The sequence below is a fragment of the Ylistrum balloti genome, unplaced genomic scaffold, assembly GCF_031769215.1.
Source record: "Ylistrum balloti isolate Yb309-2 unplaced genomic scaffold, AGI_CSIRO_Ybal_v1 Utg370288, whole genome shotgun sequence".
Taxonomy (NCBI): Eukaryota; Metazoa; Mollusca; class Bivalvia; order Pectinida; family Pectinidae; genus Ylistrum; species Ylistrum balloti.
The window spans coordinates 54,084-78,036 of NW_026782219.1; the positions used below are offsets into that span (position 1 = coordinate 54,084).

At 36.1% G+C, this 23,953-nt stretch overlaps 2 protein-coding genes across 3 annotated transcripts; one reads left to right on the forward strand and one right to left on the reverse strand.

Moving 5' to 3' along the window:
- The first annotated feature begins 281 nt into the window (after positions 1-281).
- LOC132552922 (protein KASH5-like) lies at positions 282-2,238 on the forward strand. Of its 2 annotated transcripts, none has more exons than XM_060217123.1 (2): positions 282-306; positions 1,248-2,238. In XM_060217123.1, the coding sequence occupies exon 2, from the start codon at positions 1,262-1,264 to the stop codon at positions 2,009-2,011; it is 750 nt and encodes a 249-aa protein (XP_060073106.1). In that variant the 5' UTR covers positions 282-306; positions 1,248-1,261; the 3' UTR covers positions 2,012-2,238. The 2 variants fall into 2 exon arrangements, with proteins under 2 accessions (XP_060073106.1, XP_060073107.1); XM_060217124.1 differs by having other exon boundaries at positions 295-318.
- A 1,797-nt stretch (positions 2,239-4,035) lies between these two features.
- Positions 4,036-23,595, reverse strand: LOC132552961 (uncharacterized). Its single transcript, XM_060217162.1, has 8 exons — positions 23,534-23,595; positions 21,581-21,703; positions 12,357-12,528; positions 9,374-9,533; positions 7,686-7,753; positions 5,378-5,450; positions 4,854-5,036; positions 4,036-4,121 (listed from the first exon to the last, which is right to left on the reverse strand). Exons 1-8 carry the CDS (start codon positions 23,593-23,595, stop codon positions 4,036-4,038), a joined length of 927 nt encoding a protein of 308 aa, XP_060073145.1.
- Positions 23,596-23,953: the final 358 nt, after the last annotated feature.

Consider the following 23,953-nt stretch of genomic DNA (forward strand, 5'->3'; position numbering starts at 1 on the left):
AAAAACCCTCCGATAACATCTTCAACCTTTCTGTGTTTATAAAACACGAATCTCTGCAGGTAGACTAGGTGTCAAAGTTGGTTTAAACAAATTGTATTCACTGATAAACATTTGGGTAAAACGTTTGGAATCCAATGTGTCACACATATAATACTGTAGGTTACGGCTAGTTAGACACGGAAAAGGTGTGATTGTTTACTTTCCAATATTGTATAGGTATAACTCACTCTTACTGTGTAAATATAGCTTACGCCTGTGTCCGCCATCTTTGTTAGGTAGGCGGGGAGAACGTAGCGGAACAGACAGGTAAGTGTATAGGTGTGTTCTGTATTACGATATCTTATTGTCTTTCCAATTGATAAATAGTATCTTCAACATGTACGTGGCATATTACTTAGGCGTAGTATATTGTTTAAAATTCATCATTTTCTCTCAGGAATCCCACATACATGTATCAACTTATTGCTGACTCCGGTGAATCAGTGTACGGCCGGATCAGCTTATACACCTATGTCCTTACACGTGTGTCACACGTGGAGCAAACCTATGTCACTATATATAGTTCAGTATACATCATGAATGTGTAACTATTAAAATAGACTGTTTCATCATTTATTCTGCAAACGACAAACATAACTTGATGGTTTAAATTATTTACGTATGCAAGTCATTGAATTTACAGTCACTTCATATAGTGATAAAGAATTGACAAAAACACTGTGATAAAGTCCATCTTTCGAATTCCCCTCAGTATATCCAATCTGACAAATCCATGCATTTGATTTCAAAATTACATTAATTTCTCAATGTAACAAATGGGATAAGAAACAAATTTTGTTTTTATCCCAAACTTAGAAATGCCTTCTCCCATAGATTGCATTGTAGGCCTACATAAAGCTAACATATATTGTATCGCCTATGTTACAGCATATGTTGTCGTTTTTAAGGACAACGATTCGCAGGCAGTCGTGACACATATTTCTCGTTAACATTCAGTTCATATATTTATTTGTCCGTGCATGTTACTGTCTTCTGTTGATTAAAACTAATTTAAATTAGCATAAATTATTTCCTAACAGCGGTGTAATCAGTCAAGCGGAAAAGTCATCTCGACGGCAAACCGTCGCCGATTCGATGCACACGTGCGCAATAATGACGCTGTATTGGTGAAGCCTTGGATGACATTATTTGACTCAAAATGTAAAATCTGTAGTTATACTAAACACATCTTCATATTTATTTTGTAGCTCAACATTTCAAAATGGCGGACGAGAGGTGTCTTTACCTGCCAGAGTTCTACATCCTGTGGGACACCGGATATAAGGAGGATGAACTTCCGGAAGATACAGTGACTGTTTGCGTGGTGAAGAAAGATGGCGGGAAACAAAGTCAGAATAATATTTTTCATTCAGAAGCAGGCGACGAACAGAGAGCAGACGAAAAATGTTTCGATTTTCTTTCAAACGATCCCTTCATTTTAGAAGGTGACGATATCCATATAGAATTATACATGAACTATTCACCGTTAGCCTCGTTCTCGAAGCCTTTCAGCGAGTTTGTTGTATCACTACAGGAACAAGAAAAGAAACTTTGTATTAGTTTGAAACTTGTAAAACTCCGCGGCGTTGAATGCGAAGGCGACGACGAGGAAAACCGAGATGGTTTGCGTGAAATGAAAAAGGCGGGGATATCTATATCGTCTGTCTGCTGCCGAGATTGGCGGGGTCTCAAAGATATCATGGAAGACATTGAGGGAGAAAAAGTTCACGAGAAAAACTGTAAGAAAGTTAAGAAGCAATTGAAAAATATTTTCTCGAATCCAAAAGAAGCTGAAACAAATACGGAATTGGAAACAGCGGAAGTTGAGGTCATGACAGAATTGGAAACAGCGGAAGCAGAAGTCATGACTGATCCGATTGAAGAACCGGAACCGGATCCGGAACCAGAACCGGAACCAGAACCGGAGCCTGAAGCGGAATCAGAAAGTAGCTCAAGTTCAGATGACGAATGAGCTCCCGGTACCATGTTTACATAATGCAATATATTTCTATTGACTACAGTGTATTTTCCGAGGATTATAAAAATATCATGTGGACCTTATGCCTCAGATATCAAATCATTTTTGTATTTCACGCGACGGTTACGTCCCTTTGCTCGCAAAAACATTGATATTACCTATCACCTGTTCTATACTGTACATTTCTTTTGTCTTTCAACCAGAAACATCGAAAGATTAAAAAGACTGGTCATTGTAGTCTTTTTCATTTTTTTTTTTTTTTTAGTTTTTTTTAATATTTTTTTTGTCTTATCAAACTTAAACAAAATTTAACAAATTTAACAGAATCTCGTCAAATTAAATCCTATGTTCTCCTTCTATTATTATTGAAAAGGTGGCATTTTCTACGCTACGTAAATATCGGTTTTCCTTGCTATGTATAATTTCAAGGTCGGATCACAAATATGAAGTTTTTAACATTACAATATGCATTTCTTCACTTATGATTTGTAGTTAAAAATCAATATAATCATATTACATTATATATTTAGTTCTAGGATATGTCTGAATTTTGTTTGTGTTGTTTGCTACCTTACACATTATACTTGTGATTTGTGTAAGAGTTAAGGCTGTATGCTACCTTGCACATGATACCTGTGATTTGTGTTAGAGTTAAGGCTGTATGCTACCTTGCACATGATACCTGTGATTTGTGTTAGAGTTAAGGCTGTATGCTACCTTGAACATGATACATGTGATTTGTGTAAGACTTCATGTCATATGCTACCTTACACATTATACCTGTGGTTTGTGTTATAGAGTTAAGGATATATGCTACCTTATACATTATACCTGTGATTTGTGTAAGAGTCAATGATATATGCTACCTTAAACATTATACCTGTGATTTGTGTAAGAGTAAAGGATATATGCTACCTTACACATTATACCTGTGATTTGTGTAAGACTTCATGTCATATGCTACCTTACACAATAAACCTGTGGTTTGTGTTAAGAGTTATGGCTGTATGATACCTTACACATTATAACTGTGATTTATGTTAGAGTTAAGGCTGTATGATACCTTACACATTATACTTGTAATTTGTGTAAGACTTCATGTCATATGCTACCTTACACATTATACCTGTGATTTGTGTAAGAGTTAAGGATGTATGCTACCTTACACATTATACCTGAGATTTGTGTAAGAGCTTAGGATATATACTACCTTACACAATATAGATGTGCTAGTTAATATATTATTTGGCTGTTTCTGAGTTAAGGTTATATGCTATTTAACATCTTATATTTATAGGATTTCTTAGCGTTTACATTTAAATTAATAATTCTCAAATGTGCAGGGTTCCATTTGCTTAATACAGTTTAGTAACGCATCGAACATTTTTAGGCCGATTGAAAAATATCCAGCAGCTATTTCCGATTTTGACAGTTTCCTATCACTATCTGCTGAACTTCATTGTCTATGTATATTGGTTTCTTGTTGTCTTTTGTCCTTATCAAGTGATCAGGGAAAGTAAGAGGATAGAAGGAAGGAGAAAAGAAGTGGAAAAATAAAGCAAATAAAGAGCAAATGTTATTGGCAGCCATGCACGATCCCTGCGGGTTTTTTTTTACTGTTTTCGTCAAGTCTGGCATATATAACAAGAATATGTTCAAATCTTGAAAGTTTATGAAACCATATTTTAAATAAATAACAAAGAAGGCATTGCGATTTTAGATACGAGTGTGTCTCTTATTCAAAATTCATAATAAATAAACACATCTAAAATAATACTTGTCATCAATAATTTTTTTAATTAAATTAAAATAAAAAAAAAATGTGGAAAAATTACAAAATATGCAGTAATACATTTTGTTGTTTTATCACAGTTAATATGTAAATAAAATATATTTTACAAATTATAGATAACTTTTAATGTATATATTTAAAATTGTTCCTCAACGAAATTTCATTCCAGTAAACAGTCCCGCGTTTTACATGACAATTCCGGCACGGAGAACGGAGCAGTGGGGATTCAGATGACCGACTTTGCCCGTATAAAAGGTAAGTATTTCTCGTCAAATCGATGACTTCCGATCGCCTTGGCGCCACCATCAAAATCTGAAATGAAATATAAAATATTCTCAAATGTACGGAGACACTTTCTTCCTTTCATCAAAAAAAAAAAAAAAAACATAATAAATTCCGACATTGCCGTTAATATCATACATGCTACATATGTACACAAACGGTTATGATCTCGAAACCAGCTACACACCCTGGGATATAGGCTTATACCGTGGATGACGTAAATTCACGGAACCAAAAATTACACAACCTGAAGCAATGAGGACGTACTTTTTTTTAAACTCGTCACAATTACAGAGAGTATTATGCAACAAGTCATTATTCATTTCAACGCCTCCGCTAGTGATATTATTCAAGACGTCAATTTTCCGTTGAACCGATCTAAACGATTCCTCTAGGCGAGTAGTGTATTGCGGCTAAATGCTAATTGGAAAGGGATTTCCCAGCACGATTATCTGGCACGCTGCATTAAAACGGAAAGAGTACACCTCATTTTTTAAAAATCCAGAATCCTATTAAATTACTTCCTGTCTTAGAAAATAAAACACGAATTACGGTAATCTCCTCGTACACACTATCGCCCCTATACTGATGGACTCCTCCGCCAGATGTCGCCAAAGTACCTTAAAAAGTGTTGGCAATGTGTATACAGGGTTTTCACTACCTCCCAGTATAGTTTGATTTATTCCTACACAATGAACACTTACCCTCATAACAAGCCTGGTGCGTAATTGCAAAATAATATTAAAGCTGTGAGAAACTTACTCGTGACATTTAAGATACCAGAAGGTGGCGCTATATATCGCCTCCGCGTGAAGTCATGTCCACACAGACTCGTGATGCTCACGTGAGCTGAGTTGTCGTTCATGGGCGGAGGTCTCGACAGGGGGCGGTCTACAGACTGGGACCTCACAGGTTCACCTTTGTTGTTATAGAATATCCCGTAGGCTGTATATAGTACAATAAAAGTCAGAGTCAACAAACTGTTTTAATCGCAATCGCTAGGTGGCGCTTTATGTCGCGACTACCACAATTTTGACCGATGCTTGACAAACTCATGTGAACCAAAATTGCGATTTTAATTATTTTAATTCTAGAAGACCATATAAGGAATTTTCCATCTCAATTGCTCTCTAATTGCATGAAACGTAATTTTTATCACGTCTTTGAAACAAATGTAAAAACTGAAAGGCATATAACAGACAAAATATAATATTGTACTATAATATTTACATAACAGCACGATTATGTAGTGAACTGTGCATGTCTTATCAAATGTGTTTACTTACACTGAAACTGTGGCGGGACTTTCCGCCTCCGAAGTAAATACTTGTGTGGGTGTGGTGCTGACGGAATCCGTGTCTGAAATGTAACGGCACTTATGATTGGCTCATTTAGAAACAAACATTTAGAGCTGCAATTTTCTTTGAAGACTATGTTGATGACGTAAGGTACCGTATGTCTTGTGAAAGCACAAGCAATATTGACAAAGAAACAAGATATCATTATGAGTATATCTAGCAATGGTTTTGGGCCAGATCGACCGATGACTGAGATTCAGAACACGGAACTGTTCACCAATAATACCATGAAATAGGGTAGAATTTTTGTCGCGTTGTGAACAGTGGCGACATGTTTTTGTATTTCTCTATCTCATTGATTGAACAATTTTTGTCTAATAAGCTAGTGAAAGCGAAAGCAGGTTTAAACTCTATACGTCTATAACTATGAGTTCACAGAATTCTTTCCAACTGCCCGAAATCTCAACCAGCTGTGGTTGAAAAGTCATTTGAATTGATTTGAGATGGTACCTTGACTGATATAGAAAAATACCATTACATATATTACTTCACAGAGATGGTACAGGGATGGTACAGGGATGGTATGACACTTCACAGGGATGGTACAGGGATGTTATATTACTTCACAGAGATCGTACAGGGATGGTACAGGGATGGTACTGGGATAGTATGCTACTTCACAGGGATGGTATGATACTTCACAGGGATGGTACAGTGATGGTATGACACTTCATAGGGATGGTAAAGGAATGGTACAGGGATGGTACAGAGATGGTACAGGGATGGTACAGGAATGGTATGATACTTCACCGGGATGGTACAGGGATGGTACAGATATGGTACAGGGATGTTCTGATACTTCACAAGGATGGTAGAGGGATGGTATGATACTTCACAGGAATGGTATGATACTTCACAGGAATGATACAGGGATGGTATGATACTTCACAGTGATGGTACAGGAATGATATGATACTTCACAGGGATGGTACAGGGATGGTACAGGAATGGTATGATACTTCACAGGGTTGGTACAGGGATGTTATATTACTTTACAGTGAAGGTACAGAGATGGTACAGGGATGGTAAAGGAATGGTACAGGGATGGTACAGAGATGGTACAGGGATGGTACAGGAATGGTATGATACTTCACCAGGATGATACAGGGATGGTACAGATATGGTACAGGGATGTTCTGATACTTCACAAGGATGGTAGAGGGATGGTATGATACTTCACAGGAATGGTATGATACTTCACAGGAATGATACAGGGATGGTATGATACTTCACAGTGATGGTACAGGAATGATATGATACTTCACAGGGATGGTACAGGGATGGTACAGGAATGGTATGATACTTCACAGGGATGGTACAGGGATGTTATATTACTTTACAGTGAAGGTACAGAGATGGTACAGGGATGGTACTGGGATGGTACTGGGATGGTATTATACTTCACAGGGAAGGTACAGGGATGGTACATTGATGGTATGATACTTCACCGGGATGGTACAGGAATGGTACAGATATGATACAGGGATGGTACATTGATGGTATGATACTTCACCGGGATGGTACAGGGATGTTATGATACTGATACTTCACAGGGATGGTACAGGAATGATATGATACTTCACAGGGATGGTACAGGGATGATATGATACTTCACAGGGATGGTACAGGGATGAGATGATACTTCACAGGGATGATATGATACTTCACAGGGATGGTACAGGGATGGTATGATACTTCACAGGGATGGTACAGGGATGTTATATTACTTCACAGTGAAGGTACAGAGATGGTACAGGGATGGTACAGGGAGGATATGATACTTCACAGGAATGGTACTGGGATGGTATCACACTTCACAGGGAAGGTACAGGGATGGTACATTGATGGTATGATACTTCACCGGGATGATACAGGGATGGTACAGATATGGTACAGGGATAGTACAGGGATGTTATGATACTTCACAGGGATGGTAGAGGGATGGTATGATACTTCACAGGGATGGTACAGGGATGGTACAGGAATAGTATGATACTTCACAGGGATGGTACAGGGATGATATGATACTTCACAGGGATGGTACAGGAATGGTACAGAGATGGTATGATACTTCACCGGGATGATACAGAGATGGTACAGGGATGGTATGATACTTCACAGGGACGGTACAGGGATTGTATGATACTTCACAGTGAAGGTACAGGAATGGTACAGGGATGGTAGGATACTACACAGGGATGGTATAGATATGGTACAGGGTTGGTATGATACTCACTGTCTCACAGACGGGAAGCATCATCTCTGACCTGACATCAAAATTTTCGGCAGGAAGATTGAAAGGCACTAGAAGAAAATTAAAATCATACAAGCATGAACAGTTAATAAATAGAATAATACAGGGTCATTGTCTCAAAGCAAAAGTTGACCTTAATGCCAGGGTCAAAGATTGACGTCATGCAAAACTATCGTGGCATCCCTGACAACACTAACGAAGGACACAGCTGTAGACCGTTTTGTGTGCCCTCAATCAGCGTAAAAAAAACCCCAACGTTTTGGATTTTTTGAGAGGTTATGTGCTAATATTGCAGTCTAATTATCATCAGTTATCACTGATGTTACAGTATATCACAATATGTGTAAAGAACACGTAGGTAGATATAAAGTGAAGGTACAAAATGTAAACACGACGGTTGGTGACTGTTTACTCCAAATTAATCTTCCGCGATATAATCCATAACATTTATAACCATATACATTAATATAGTCTTTTCATAGATGAACAAACATCTATTTTCAAAATAACTGCACAAATTACAATACCGAGAAATGATGAAATTCTATATTATTGGACACAATACGTTTTTTATCAAGAATCTTGAAATGGCATGAACCGTTCACAGATATACTATTGGGGTACCGCAATGCACTCTGGGATGGATTGCAATTTAACGTCATTGCCGAATACAGTAAAAGTAAACATGACAGATGTGTACAAATAAACGCAGCGCTGGTTGTAGTATAAAATATAAAATAGGGTGTAGTATAAGCCAAAAGACAGCTGTTTCTATACGTTATCACTGTGTGATAGTCTGATACTCATTCAATTCATTTTAACAAAGAAAACTCGTTTGAAGAATTGACGAAAAGAATTCCCTCCTAAATTGAGGGCAAACAGTTCAAAGATTTTCAGTTGTTATTTTGAGATGTAATCAGTTTACGGAAATTTTACTGATTTTTTTTATATCATATAAGACATTTTACTTCTTACGGGGTTTTCGCTTTTCTACAGTCATAGCTCAAACACGCCGTTCTGGAGTCCAGGAAGCAATAGTTATACCCCTGCTGTAGCTAACTTTGTTGTAACAAGCCCCTAATTGTATGGCAACCTCTGCAGGTCGGGGTGATTTCTAAAATGTCTACCGTGAAAGAGAAACTGGAGCACATATGGCCTCCTGTATTGTTGTGTAATATGATAGTTCTTTGGCAGAAATTTACATTAACTTTTGTAATGGTAAGTTCTTAATCTCCTTCCTTTCCAAACCTTTTTATTATTATTTTTTTTTTTTACAAAAGAGTTCAATATTGGAGACAAATAAGAACATTAAAATTCACAATTGCCTCCCTTACATCAATAGACATTTATAACAATACGTTTGTGCATTATCATAAGAAGTGACATATACAGGTTTCCTTGTGCAATCATTGGTTTTCGTCCGTGTCGTTTACCGAGGAGATAAATAACAGACAAAAGTACATCTGCGGCCCCCTTTGCGGCCCCCATTGCGGCCCCCATTGCAGTCCCCCGAAAACTTTATATTTTCCTCACTATCTGTGCTTTGATTTCCCCATTGACCCCCGTCTTCAAAGGTCCTGACGGTTGCATGAATATTAGCAGAAACAGATACAAAACTCAAGACGTTAGCTGTAGATAATAGGGACATGAGGTCTGTGATATCTACTTACCTATGCCCTCCGCTCTCCTTTCTTTCATGCTTCTGTTAATAAACTTGGGCAACTCTGAATTTGCCTTTTCTTTAAATGACGTCATATATATGGATGTTCCTTTATCTTTTTTATCCATGTCCTTTGGATCATCTGGCCATGATTGGACGCAACATATCGGCTACAGAAAGGAAAGGTCACCATTAAGTACCAACAGGTTATATTAAACGAACCACACGTGTTAAACAAGCACATCCCATTCTCCAATTCCCCAACCACATTCCATTGACAAAACCTCCCCCAACCCCACTGACCATACCTTCCCCAACCCCACTGACCATACCTCCCCCAACCCCAACCCCCATTACCATACCTCCCCCAATCCCATCCCCATGGACCATACCTCCCCCAACCCCACCCCACCCCTGATCATACCTCCCTTAACCCCACCCCCACTGACCATACCTCCCCCGACCCCACCCCACTGACCATACCTCCCCCAACCCAACCCCCACTGACCATACCTCCCCCAACCCCACCACCACTGACCATACCCCTAGTGACCATACCTCCACTATACACATACACAGACATATACACATGCCCCAATAAGTATAAAAAAAAACCCCACTTACCTGCAACATATTCCTCCAAACCTGTACATCGTCATTTAATATCAATATACATTTGTGTTATTGATAAGACATAGTGTTAAAATGCTTAAGAAATCCTCCAAAACTGACGAATTTTCTTGTACAGCAGAACACTAGCTATAACCATTTCTTTCATAAACCTAAGTATATTCCCGATTTAATCTACATACTGCAACATAAAAAACGTAATTACATTTACTCTGTACTTGTACACACAGAAATAGTTTCACACAACGTACCTGTACTTTAGGATCTATTAGCCACCATATTCGATAAGTGAAAATCGACTTTATGATTGACTGTTTACTTGAAATGTATTGCCATTAGCTGGCATGACCGATTGAACCGTAACTTAAAGTTTTAGCTCCTTTGACAGACGGAACGTGTTTAAGCAGGTTGAAGGCAAAAACTCTGAAACTGAACGAGATTTACTTTTTAAATATTAATTTGTAATTATTCGGTTCGTGGTATGAATATTGTAATCTTTTTAAAAGCTATTTTCTTTCTTCATTTTCTAGAATGGTACCGATAGCCTTAATTTCGTGCTACATACCTCAACGGACCATGAATTTGCAAATAAAAAAATTGATCTAGCATTAACGTGTATTGACAATGCACTGCACCTTTAGTAATACTGGTAGAGAATAGCTATTCTTAATTTGAGAACAGGTACCAGTCACATTTAATTTTTAATAAAAGGCATATGGGTGTTTTTGGTGTCGTTCGATATGAGCAGATATAACATATTATAATTAGCATGATAATCTCATAGGGTTACTTCCCTTCGTTTCACTCTATCTATATATATATATATCGTCTTCAATAACTCTGTTAGTTTTGGAAATTAGACTACATTAAATCATTGTCATGTCGGCCTTCACGGAATAGCATGACATTATAGAATGGTCCAATTTGTAAGACTTCGAGAAAACGGGAAATATATTAGCGCATAGTAATGAAATTCTGATTTATCGAAATTGAGTACCTTATCAGTTCTGGATGTCAGCCAACAATAGCTCAAAGAATACCAATTCAGGGATCTGAATATGTATCCGACCACAGTATTTATTTCAGGTTGGAATTACCAATGGACATACCTTTCGTAACATCCATTCATATACTACGCATCAATTTCATTTATCTATTTATTTATTCATTTATTTATTTATTTTGTTATTTATTCATTTGTTTATTATGTAACTATCAAATTTATTTTCAAAGAAATGTATCAATATTTCAGTTTACCCAAGGCACAAATTATCAAATATCCCTTGGTTACAAAACGGATAATAAAATATACGTGTTTGAATTAATTGTAGGTGGACAATGTTAAAATGGGTTTAAAACATAATAAACCAAATAATTAAATTATGTATTGGAAGAGTGAACTGTGTTTTGAAAACATTGCTCTAATTTCAATCGGTCTGTTTTAACCGGTCACATCAGCCAATTGGAAGCGCCTAAACGGTTTTCGTTCCTATCACTAGTGGAATGTTTGTATTTGAATTCTATAATGCAGAATAACAATCTAAATAAGTAAACTCCAAGATAGAATTCATAACCAATTCATACGCTATTGTGTTTTGATATTTGGTAATTTCTTTATATGTTAAGGGTACATGTCCAGTGCTAAAGGTGAATTTATAATTGGTTCAAATCTCAGACATCTAATGTAAACACATCAATGCTATTTGTCGAATTCGTTATAAAGGCAAATGTTGAAATCAATACCGCGTTCTACATTGTTGGGAAAATACTGTGAAAATACAGCATTAAAGACTAAACATTTGTGTTTACTTCAATATTGTTACACCGAATAGGTTCACACGCCTGACTGTGACATTAAAACGTCCCCGACAATAACACCACGATAGAATTGTGAGTATATGTGTGCACAGTTATCAGTATTCAGATAAGTGAATATTTAGCCGTAATCAATAGCTAAATCTGGCATTTAAAAATATCAAATCGACTAAATATATCAATAAAGTAGAAATCAATAAAATCGATCAATGGAAAAGCTATATTTACAAAATGTAATGCCAGAATTCACAGACGGTAATAGAAATTCCTACTTTCTTAAGGGTGTATGCTATCTCAGACAGGATGTGTTTGTTTGAGAGTTATCTCCCTTGTCAAATCCATCATTTAAGTACGCAATCATTACCAACACTTTTCTTGTCACTACCAAAACAATATGGTAACTTGGAGCTGGCGAACGAGCGAGTGTGAGTGAGTTGAGTGAGTTGAGTGAGTGAGTGAGTGAGTGATTTGAGTTGAGTTGATTAAAAGAAGGGGAGAACAGTATTGCAGTTACAAAGATACAGCTGCAAGTGGAAAAAAGACCATACCTTCTGGTTAATTCGATGTATATGGAAAATATTTTTCGATTGTGGATTGTGACGTCTTGCATCGAGTGTTGTCAGGAGGAACGGTTTCTTGTCCGGAGATACCCGAGAAAAGTCGATGACCTTGTACCTCATCTGGTTTTCTGACCGCCAGGAGGCGCTGTTATATTTGTTTCTGGAATGTGACAATGTTTTCATCATTAATTTGTATTATTATGCTACACTAACGCATCGGTCCAATGCGTTAAAGTTTCATTCGCGACTTATTTGCTAATGTAGATTTCAATTTATCTGAAGTAGGATTACAGCTGCGACCACAATCATATTCATGTTCATTAGTTTCTAATAGACGGACGAACAGAGGGACTGGAGTCACCACTATTTAGAGTTATCGTTCTTGACACTCGCTTTCAAGGAACGACAACTCTGAGTACATCTTTTCAATGTATCCAACAAATACATGAAATATAGTTTGTCTGATGGTTTTAAAAACGAGGATCCATATCTATGTGTTTATACTTTTTACTTAAGACAGACAATTGTTGAAAGACAACAGATTTACATACTGGTTACATACCTGTCCTGACCATGCAGTTTGTCGTAAGAATCGTGCATAACAGTCCGACGTTTGAGTGAAACTTTCGGACAAAAACCTCCAGCCATATTAACAGTATTTCCTGTTTTTAGTCACGTGAAGGGAAACTTTATCCATTATGACGCGAAAAGTAGACACTGAATTATAACACTGACCCATTTCTTCTACTCGTAATGTTTGTTCAAAATCAAAGTTCAAATCTCCATAATAATTTTCACTGACAGATCAAAGTCAGAATCCTTAATTGAACTTGAAATTTTCCAATCATCTTTGTGATATGTTTAACACATCTACATATTGAACATGTCTCTCCGTATTAGAAACAAGGTTCTTTGTGTATTGATCTACAAAGTCCTTTAAATCAGATATCCGAACACAACGTGATGAAGAACGAATTCAAATACCAGTAAAAGTTATCTATTTGTCGAATTAAATTATTTTTCTCCTTCCCTTTAGAAAGCTCAGATTTTCAAATTTGAATCCCTTCACATGCTACCATTTAGCTGACTACCGTTTCGATATCTCGCGGGCGTGTGGGTAATATACCCAATACATCTAGGGTATATATATTTCAATCCTGTCCAGAACTTTATATAAAAAGCTTAAACAGCTTAATAAGAAAGACATAAAGTAACATTTTCAAACTAATCTGATGTCTTTTTCAAATTATATTTAGTATATATTTGTGTCATTATTCGTAAATGATATTTCATTTTTTTATTTTCGGCGGAAATCTGCCTGATCGTCGCAGATCACAGATAATGACTGGACTAATGCACGTTAAGCTGACTAGGCTTTTGATATGGGGTTACTTGTATGATAATATTCAAACTTTACTTAAAGATAAACCCGCCCAATAGCTTACAACACTAAATACATACACATTGAACACGTCAGATTAAAGTTTGGTTACTTTCGTTTGAACATCGCACGTGTATTTTCACATGAAAATGAGAGTTGACAAAGGTCCACAAATTAACATATGCATTTTATTCATTTCACGAAAATATTTTCTAAACAGGATTTTAAGACTTCCGTACTGATTATGTTATCCAAAAAGATGCATTTATCGTAGATAAAAACTGCAGAGTTGATTTAAATCAGCCATAGTTTGGATGATATAACACAAATTCAGTCATAAAGTGATTCTAAGTGAGCAACATTAGTAGAAAGACATTTATGATCACATACAAAGATCACTTCAATAAATATGTAATAGATTTGCATGACTGCAATTCGTTACTAAGGTTCTAATATTTAAAAAGACAAAAACTTTGCATCATTTTGATTTAGATAATGTTTAGTTATATCAGTTATGGTTTATTTGCTTTCCTAACCGTTTTCGATTAGAAAAAAAGTAACTACACTTTTGGTTGTAATCCAAACAACGCCCTAACTCGTATTATCATTATGTTGTACAAGCCTCGTTGAATATGCGGTTTCTTAAAGCTTCATGAACGCAGATAAATTCCAGTCTTCGATTTTTTTTCTGATAAGATAAAACTGACAAAAAACTTTTAGCAACTTAGATAAAGGCTTTATTTAAGAATTAATATATAGTGAAAGATTACAAATGTGTTTACCAGATAAAAACAGGAATAGTCATGCGTTTGTTTTAGCGTTTAAATCCTGATAAGGTAAGTGAATTCTAAAATCCAATTCGCGAACCGCCACATATAAAAAAGATTAAGTATCACCATGGACTCAACTCACTTTTTGGTTCAACTGATAAATAAAAAAAGAACACAAACAAACGCATTTCAAAGGCATTCTGATAGTCTTAGTGCTGTTTTATGTACTGTTTCCACAGTTAATTTATTCAATAACTTTGAAAGAATCAGGCCATGTATCTTGTATCTCATACGCCCTGGGGCTTACAAATAAACTCAATGACACTGAAATTGTGTTTTGAAACTAACATATGATTAATTTGAAACATTTTCAATAATAGTGTAGAGTGAGCGAAACCAAAATTAAATCTACCATGGAACTATTTTTTAAAACTTTCTTTCAACAATTTGTCTGAAGGATTTAATAACATGTGTCTTGCTTAGAATGATGTGCACGTATTAAGTTTAAATATGAAAAAAATACCATGCTATAAAGTTCGTACCGTATTTTAGGAAGAGAGAGACCTAGGATAACAAAGGTACTATACCCCCTTAATACAAAAAACAAATCTCACCTAAGATACTTTATATTTACATATGCATATCCTATCTACACAATATAAGTGATAATTATTCATGACATGTTTCTTATTGTTTTGTGGAATTCTCTAGTAAAGGAGGTAAAGTTTTCAGCAAGGTGACGTAAACATGTAATGTTAGTGACGATTGTATTGAAACGTTCTCACGATCTAGCATCACATAGCCTTGTATATTTTCCTTCTAGTTTTCCGGTGTTTATAAAATTTCTTCTTGTGCTTTATTCAACAAACGTATTTGAACTTCCAGACGATATATACATTCAAACAAAGTGATACAATCCACAAACGACTCGTAAACTGTATTTGAGAAATAGCGAATAAACACACAACTTCATTGGTATAAACAAACAGGTATTTCAATAGATCTGTTTCAAATTGATTTCTTAAGAAAAGTAAGCCACTATTCAGCAAATCTTTAAGATAATTAAGAGATCAATTGAGCCAATAATGTGATTTGCGTTTTAGCGACACGTCAAGCTGACGATGCTACCCAGAAGTCACTTTTTTCAATTCTGCGATAAAATGCTTTGTTAGCTTAGCGGGATTACACTGAAAATTCCACGCGAAAATTGTCCAAAATTTTCGAAAGAACAGTTATTCATTTTTCGGGTGTGGGAAGGTTGTTTAATCTTTCAAAAAATTTATCTGATCCGAGCTTCCTTGTTTTAAAACATATTATAAATAACTGTTTCCTAAATCAGTATTTTTTAGTTTAAATCGCGTGGAGAATATAAAAATCTATGGAAAAAATTGATTCATTACTGTGGTGTTTTCATCCGGGTCTTAAAGTAAACAATTAATTGAAATAAGAAAAGTTTATTGAGGACATATTAAAATGATAGGGAACATTTTCATTATAAAACGTAATTATGTTTAAACATTAAAAATCTCTTTGAATTCTCACCATTATCGTAATAGTTTCTCTTTCACTTGCTATGTTGTGTTGCACTGACGTGACTTGTCGGGTTATTGTTATCGTGGTAAAGAACTGAGCATTACTTTGAAACATGAATTAGATCAATTATTTAAATGACGAAGAGCAAAGCCAATAGGGTTGATGAGCTAATTTCCGGGGTAGAAATCGACATAACTGAAATAGTCAGTCAAAAACGAAAAAAAGGAAATAGGATTCGTGGGAAGACATATATCGATTTTTCCCGCCATTTTAGCTGCTAGAATTAACACCAAATACAACAAATAAGAAGAACAGCAGAGAAAACGACAACAGACATACTTTTATACGTTAACTCTTCAGTAGCTTTACTGTAGGGTCAAAAACCAAAACGTTAATAATGCGAGATAAAATGGTTTGTTTGCGTTTGTTCCTCGTTCGAGGTGATGCGGTTGGCATTGTCGTGTATGTGGTCCGGAGGGGACATTTCAAGATGGCGGCATATAAACAACCGACCAGCAACGCATTTACTTGCACTGCATTTATTTGGTATTTTTAGGATATTTTCTTTTACCGATAAGACTTTGATCGATATAAGTATAGACCAATATTTAAACTGAAAGTAAACTTATGTGTGTTATATTTGGAGTTGAAATGTAAGAATGCATAGTAAGGCTTGTGCATGTTGGATGATGTAGTATTCGTCTCAATCATTTTATGTCCAAATATGTATAATTATTTTTGCTAAGATGAAGTAATATGTCTCGATGGAGGGGACATACACTGTATTTCAATTTTCGGTTAAGATGTCCCCTCCGTTGAAAGTGCTTTCACTTTTGAACCAATATTTCGGTATTAACGGTATGTTTAATAAAACTGTCAACATGACATGTGTAACAAAGGAAGCAGGCAAATTTGTGGAATAAAATAAAAATTCATAACATCCCATGCGATTCTAAATTACAATAAGCATCAGTTTCGAATCAATCTTGCTATAGTTGAAGGTCGATTTTTTTCGTTAAGATGATGACATTAAATACATCTGTCAGGATATTTCAGCTACAGAAAATGAAAGAATAACGTACAAGGATTGTAAGGTCGGATCTACCATAAAGTGTGCTTTGATACAGCTATCGTGAAATGTCCCCTCCGGATCACGTATGTATCCTTGATAAAATACTAGACGCAATATACTGTTTAGCTACAGAGAACTCCTCTTCAGCTTTATCGACAGAGCGTCAGACGTGTAAACCAGAGGCCCCGGGTTCGAATCCTTGAACCTCTGTTACACGTACATAACAGTCGTCTGTTGTAGATATGGCGATCCGTGAAGGCCATCTCGCAATACAGTTCCTCGAATGAACGAGGGATCGACAACGTTAAGCGGGGAAGAGACATCACGACGTCGAGAGAGCACGGGATTGAGATTACGGACTCGATCTCCTAGCGTTGTGCCTGTGGACCTTTGGTCGAGGCAGGGGAGGTCACCATGTAGATGACAGGTTGTTTAATGTTAAGTATATCATAGTAATTTATTAACAGTCGTCAGTATTAGAACTATACCTGTCCCAGGTGTCTGCATCCAATATCTAGAATTAGCTCCAGCAGAGAGACTCGTTTTATCAAACCAAGTGATCAATATGACATGCACGGGTGCCTGACTGGAAGAAATCAATTTATTCTAAACAGAATGAATCTGATTTTTCAAATTTTTCTCCAGATCTTCTGTTTTGGCTCTCTGATACACGTGCATTCAGACTCGCAGAACATTTTGCACCCAAGTTCATTCCATTCAATCAAAATCCTTATTCTTGCTGTTACAGATACACTTGACTCCTACGAAAACTCTTTAAATGCAAATCGTTCGATCTAGAGGTACAACACTTTTGTTGAACTATGAATGATCTAAGATCCTTCTACCAACTTACATTATCATGTATGTATGGTAATTTTATCACTGAGAGAAAAATTTTAAAAATACAAAAAACACAATAAAAATTAAAATCAAAAACAAAAACAAAACAAACAGAAAAACAAAAACAAAAACAAAAACAAAACAAACAAAAAACGGAAACAAAAAACAAAAAAACCACACACACACAAAAGTCATAACACCTTAACTTCATTTTAGTATCTGTAGATAATTCCCAAAAAGTTTCACCAAATATCTACAAACAGGAGTTACCAAATGCTGATAATTTCATTTATTTGATCAGTTTTGTGACTTTCAGTCAAGCGAAATTTCTCTGTTTTTTTTTTTCCCTTCATTATTTACATTTTTATAGTTTCGTAGACGAACATAAAATTCATAAACTTTACCAATATTGTAACTTTAAGTTTCCATTAAATCACTGGAAAGGTGGATAATCCTATATAGTTAATAATACGCGGGGACCAGTTTGATAAAAACACTTTCATCTCGCCATGACACGAACCTTCATATTGATAACACGATTATCAGATACAAACTGAAGAAATTGACCTAAAATATCCTATCAAATGTTTAAAAATTTATTGCTTTCAGAAGCAATATAAAAAGTTGAAAATGTCCTAACTAATTTAATTTTATCAAGTTCTTTCAACATGTATATCAGAACGTCTTCAACGATTTATTTAAAATCCTCATAGCTTACACGATTTAAATTGTCGTTAGACCGTTTGATAAATGCATTCACCTAATGACAAACGTTTCAATCTCGTGAAATTGTGAAGATGACAGGTATATGTAAGCGCATACCAGCACCGTACATATGGTTCTGACAAAACGCTGGTAAATCATTCGGCTCAATTTTTTTAAAGTGTGACAAGAAAAGTGCATCATAAATTCCTATTTTCGTACAAAAATATTTTCAGAAAAAGAAAAATTGAAAAAAAAAGAAAGAAAAGAAAGCAAGAAAGAAATTCCCAGACCGAAATAGTTGCACGCGTGCTTTCTACAGACATATCTAGAGAGAGAGAGAGAGAGAGAGAGAGAGAGAGAGAGAGAGAGGGGGGAGAGAGAGACAGAGAGTTACAGAGAGAGAGAGAGAGAGAGAGAGAGAGAGAGAGAGAGAGAGAGAGAGAGAGAGAGAGAGAGAGAGAGAGAGAGAGAGAGAGAGAGAGAGAGAGAGAGAGAGAAATTCGAGGGAGAGAGAGAGAGAGAGAGGAAACGGATTAGTTCCTGTCGGTTTAGATAGTGGGTCGGATGTTTTGATTACAGTACTATCGTACTTCAAGAGAGAGAGAGAGAGAGAGCACAGAAAGAAAGAACGAAATTCCCAGACCGAAATCGTAATACACGTACTTTCTACAAAAATATGTAGAAAGAAAAAAGAAAGAAAACGAGAAAGAATGAAAGAAAATGACACCCGGCGTTCAAAATCTGTATGTGCATGTTGAAATTGTTTTTCTATTTCTGCACCTTTCTCACTCTGTCCTTCAAAACATTAGGAAACGGATTAGTTCCTGTCAAGTTTATCAAATTTTTGTCTTAATATGTGCATAACATTGTTTGGTAAATAAAAGTATCGTTTTATGTAATGTTTTCTAATTAGAAAAGTACTCTCGAAATACTTCAATTTTTAATTCTGTCAAAATTAAAACCAACTGTATATTCCGATAATCTGTATAATCCAATCAATTATGTTATTATTTTCCTGGGAAAAACTTCCAGTGAACACCTTACTATTCCGCCATGCTTTCTAATGTGACCAATACATAGGTTATGGCCAAGAATGTCAGATAGGGCAGGTTTTAATGTAAATTAATTTATAAAAATAATTACTGTCAAAATCAAAGATGGCCGTGTGTCGGCCACATTGGTTTTTTTTTTTTTGTTTTTTGGGGTTTTTTTTTTGTTTGTTTGTATATATATATTTTTTTAGATATTTCTCAATATCAAACAATGCACGGTTAGGGTTCAAGAGGCACATACATATGAAATCTGAAATTGATCCATCGAGTTCTTCTCAAGATATAGCGATAACAAGAACTGTTTTTCAGGACAGGCGGACATCGGACCACGGACGGACGGTGATTTGTTCAATTTACCGATCAAATGTTGGGAATATATTATTTGAGCACATAACAAATAAATAAATAAATAATAAATCAGAAAATAAGAGGGCTAAGAGGAAGTACAGTATGTATGCTCTGACGTTGTCTTGGACGCAAATTGTATGATCCAACCAAGTGGAGAAACAATTTGCCCTTTGTATAGCATTTCTAGTGCTCTACTGTTACAACGGTAAACAAACGTAACAGCCTATGAGAGTACAGATTGACAATTACTAGTGGATTGTAATCCCACTTCGTGCTAAGACCCTACCCGCGTGGCTTTAACACAAATGTAAATTCGTCAATCGACTTTGTTTAAGTGCGAGGAAATGTCGTTTGTACATTAAACAAGTCATGCTTTATTTAGGTTCTACACCTTTGTCAAGATTTCAACATGAAAAGTCACTTTTATTTAACACTTTCAAAGAATTACAACTGGTTGAACCTCACTGTATAATGAATTTCAATGAGACTGATAAAGAAATGTATTTTATAATAGAAAGGTTTAGTCAGGGAGATCATTGTTTTGGTGGAAAAGTAGCAGCACGCGTGTCTGATACGATGTATATAAGTACACTGTATAGCCATTTACCAATCGAGACTGTTGCACGTAATTTGTATTGAACAAAGAACGAGTATCTGACGATGAAAGTTTTGGTAAATATTATTTAACTTGTTTCTTATGTGAATGTTAAGGGTTTATTTTCAGTATATACTTTTTAAAGTGTTCTTAAAGTAATACAACAATACAATACAAATACAACACAATACAATACAACACAATACCAAATAATACAACACGACACGACACAACACAATACAATACAACACAATACCAAATAATACAACACAATATAACACAATACAATACAATACAACACAACACGACATAACACAATACAATACAACACAATACAACACAATACAAAACAATACAACACAACAAAATGCAATAAAACACAATATAACACAATACAATACAACACAACACAATGCAATAATACACAATATAACACAATACAATACAACACGACACGACATAACACAATACAACACAATATAACACAATACATTACAATACAACACGACATGACACAACACAATACAATACAACACAATACAATACAACACAACACAACACAATACAACACAATACAATACAACACAATGACACAACACAATACAATACAACACAATACAATACAACACAACACAACACAATACAATACAATACAACACAACACAATACAACACAATTCAAATACAACACAATACAAATACACAACAACACAATACAACACAATACATATAATATAAAATATATAATATGTAAATATCTGACACCACGTGTTCTTAGAAAAGTTTTGCCTCTATGAAAATAGTATGCACTTTTCTAGACAGACTGTCCGCTATAAAGTCTGGATATACATATCTACATAGTTGGTTACCCTTATGATTTTCAGTTTATTTTTAGAATATTAGACGAGTTCACTTACTTTGGTACATGTTCACCTGTCAGAGAGGGGGCCCCAGGGATGTACTCCTGGTCCTTTATCAATGCCTTCTCCTGCTGATAAAACAAAGGGCACGTGGTCCGGTTCTTGGGGATTCCTTCCTCCCTGAAATACAATGATATAATCCGCTTGTATTAATTCATAACGCATTGTATTTTAAATGATAAAGAAGTGAAATCAATTATGAGGGTGGTGTGACTAAATACTATTGTATATGAGGGTGGTGCTTGTGTACTGACCGGGAAGAGGGGGACGGGTAGACGGGGACCAGGAAATAACAGGGGGCCAGAGTAGGCGCGGGACTAAGGGGCAGGCAGGGGACTAAAGTAGGCCGGTACTGGAGTAGGCGGGTGATTGAGGGGAAGGCTGGGGACTGAGGGAGAAGGCGGGGGCTGGAGTAGGCGGATAACTAAGGGAAGAAGGCAGGGGACTGGAGTAGGGGGAGGCATAAGGGGAGAAGGCGGGGGCTGGAGTAGGCGGGTAACTAAGGGGAGAAGGCGGGAGACTTGAGTAGGGGGAAGGCTAAGGGGAGAAGGCGGGGAACTGGAGTAGGGTGGGGGGCAGGCTAAGGGGAAGACATGTGATTTAGAGGAATGAAAAGTGAAGGGGAGGGGAAAGATCAAGGAACTGGCAGGGAAGGCAGAGGACTGAGGCGAAGGCAGAAGGATTTGGGATATATTTTCATGTGTGATCAGACTGTAATTGTACTCCCCCTAAACAAACTTCGTCTATGATAGTAATAATATATGTTATTTATTTAAATATAAGTAAATTGATTTTATAGAAAGCATAAGAAAATATTAAAGACAACTTTAAAAAACCTTTTAAAAGAAACACCAACTGTACACATGCACAGGTATTGAAAACTTAAGTATGAAGTGCTGATGTATAGAAAGTTACGTATGAAAGAGCCTCGAGGTTTGTTTCTTTAAGCTACATCAATACTATAATAGTTCCTTATGAATTTATAAATGTTACTGTTCTTTTCTACAAGATCGATATATGACGATCGTCTGAACGGTGCCATGCTAAGCGTGAGGTATTTAACTGCACAGAAACCATCGTTTGTTTATTGTTCTGTGATGATAGCTCTTCGCAAAAAAAAAAACATGTTTTAGGGGCGTAATGTTGTCGGGAACTTATGATTGAGTTTGTTATGAAAAGACCCACGAAGATTAAATTGTCATTTTTATTTACAAAGAATACCGAATATTTATTATATAGTATATTTGTTACATAATACCACTACTTTTTAGAAAAGTAATTATTAAAAACTAAATTCATCAGTCAGTCTTGTTTTTCAGTGCATGGAAACCGGATAAAATTTCAGGTCAATGTCTGGAGAGTACTTCTTTTTCTTGTACGTAAAGATCAAACCTTGGTCTTTTCGGTGAAAGATCTGGGCTCTCTCCACTTAGCCAAAGGATCACCAAAAATTATAGACATTAAATTGTACCATAGTCCAAAAATCCAGAAATCAAGATATCGGTATTTGTCTCAAAAGGACCCCACATTAGAAGGAATGAGTAGAGATGAGGGGGAATATACAGGTAAAACACGAGACAATATTGCCCATCAATCAAAACCTCTCATTTCTCGTAAAAGAACCTAGGGTCTATCACTGAAGAAGAAGAAGAAGAAGAAGAAGAAGAAGAAGAAGAAGAAGAGAGAAGAAGAAGAAGAAGAAGAAGAAGAAGAAGAAGAAGAAGAAGAAGAAGAAGAGGAAGAAGAAGAAGAAGAAGAAGAAGAAGAAGAAGAAGAAGAAGAAGAAGAAGAAGAAGAAGAAGAAGAAGAAGAAGAAGATGAAGAATGAAGAAGAAGAAGAAGAAGAAGAAGGAGGAGGAGGAGGAGGAGGAGGAGGAGGAGGAGGAGGAAGAGGGGGAGATAAATGTTTATATAATACCTCAAGTATTTCAGCTTACCACTATTACTTACCTTGCATTGTAAGGGTACACGTTCGGCCTCTGTCTCACCCGACGGTGCTCTCGCTCCAACATATTCACGTTAAAATCCTATCGTTACTTATATTATCTCAACAACTTTATCTATAACATATTGCGTGTGTGATCCCCGTTCATACCAATCCGTAGCAACTGCATCCATTGATTATGACGTCATAATGCAGCGACATCCTCTTGACGACGAAAAATTCTTGCCGGCACGTGGTCTAAGTTTACCGAACGCTTGAGAAGTATTGATAAGACTCATAAAGCGGCGTTATTGAAAACAATTTATAAATTCATTGCCAAATGCTACCAGCCAGCACGGTTAAGTATTTTATCAATAAGTGTTAACAATGAAGTGTTTGACATTGTTGGCGAATATGCAGTCGGCAGTTGTCTTTTTTAAGCCAAA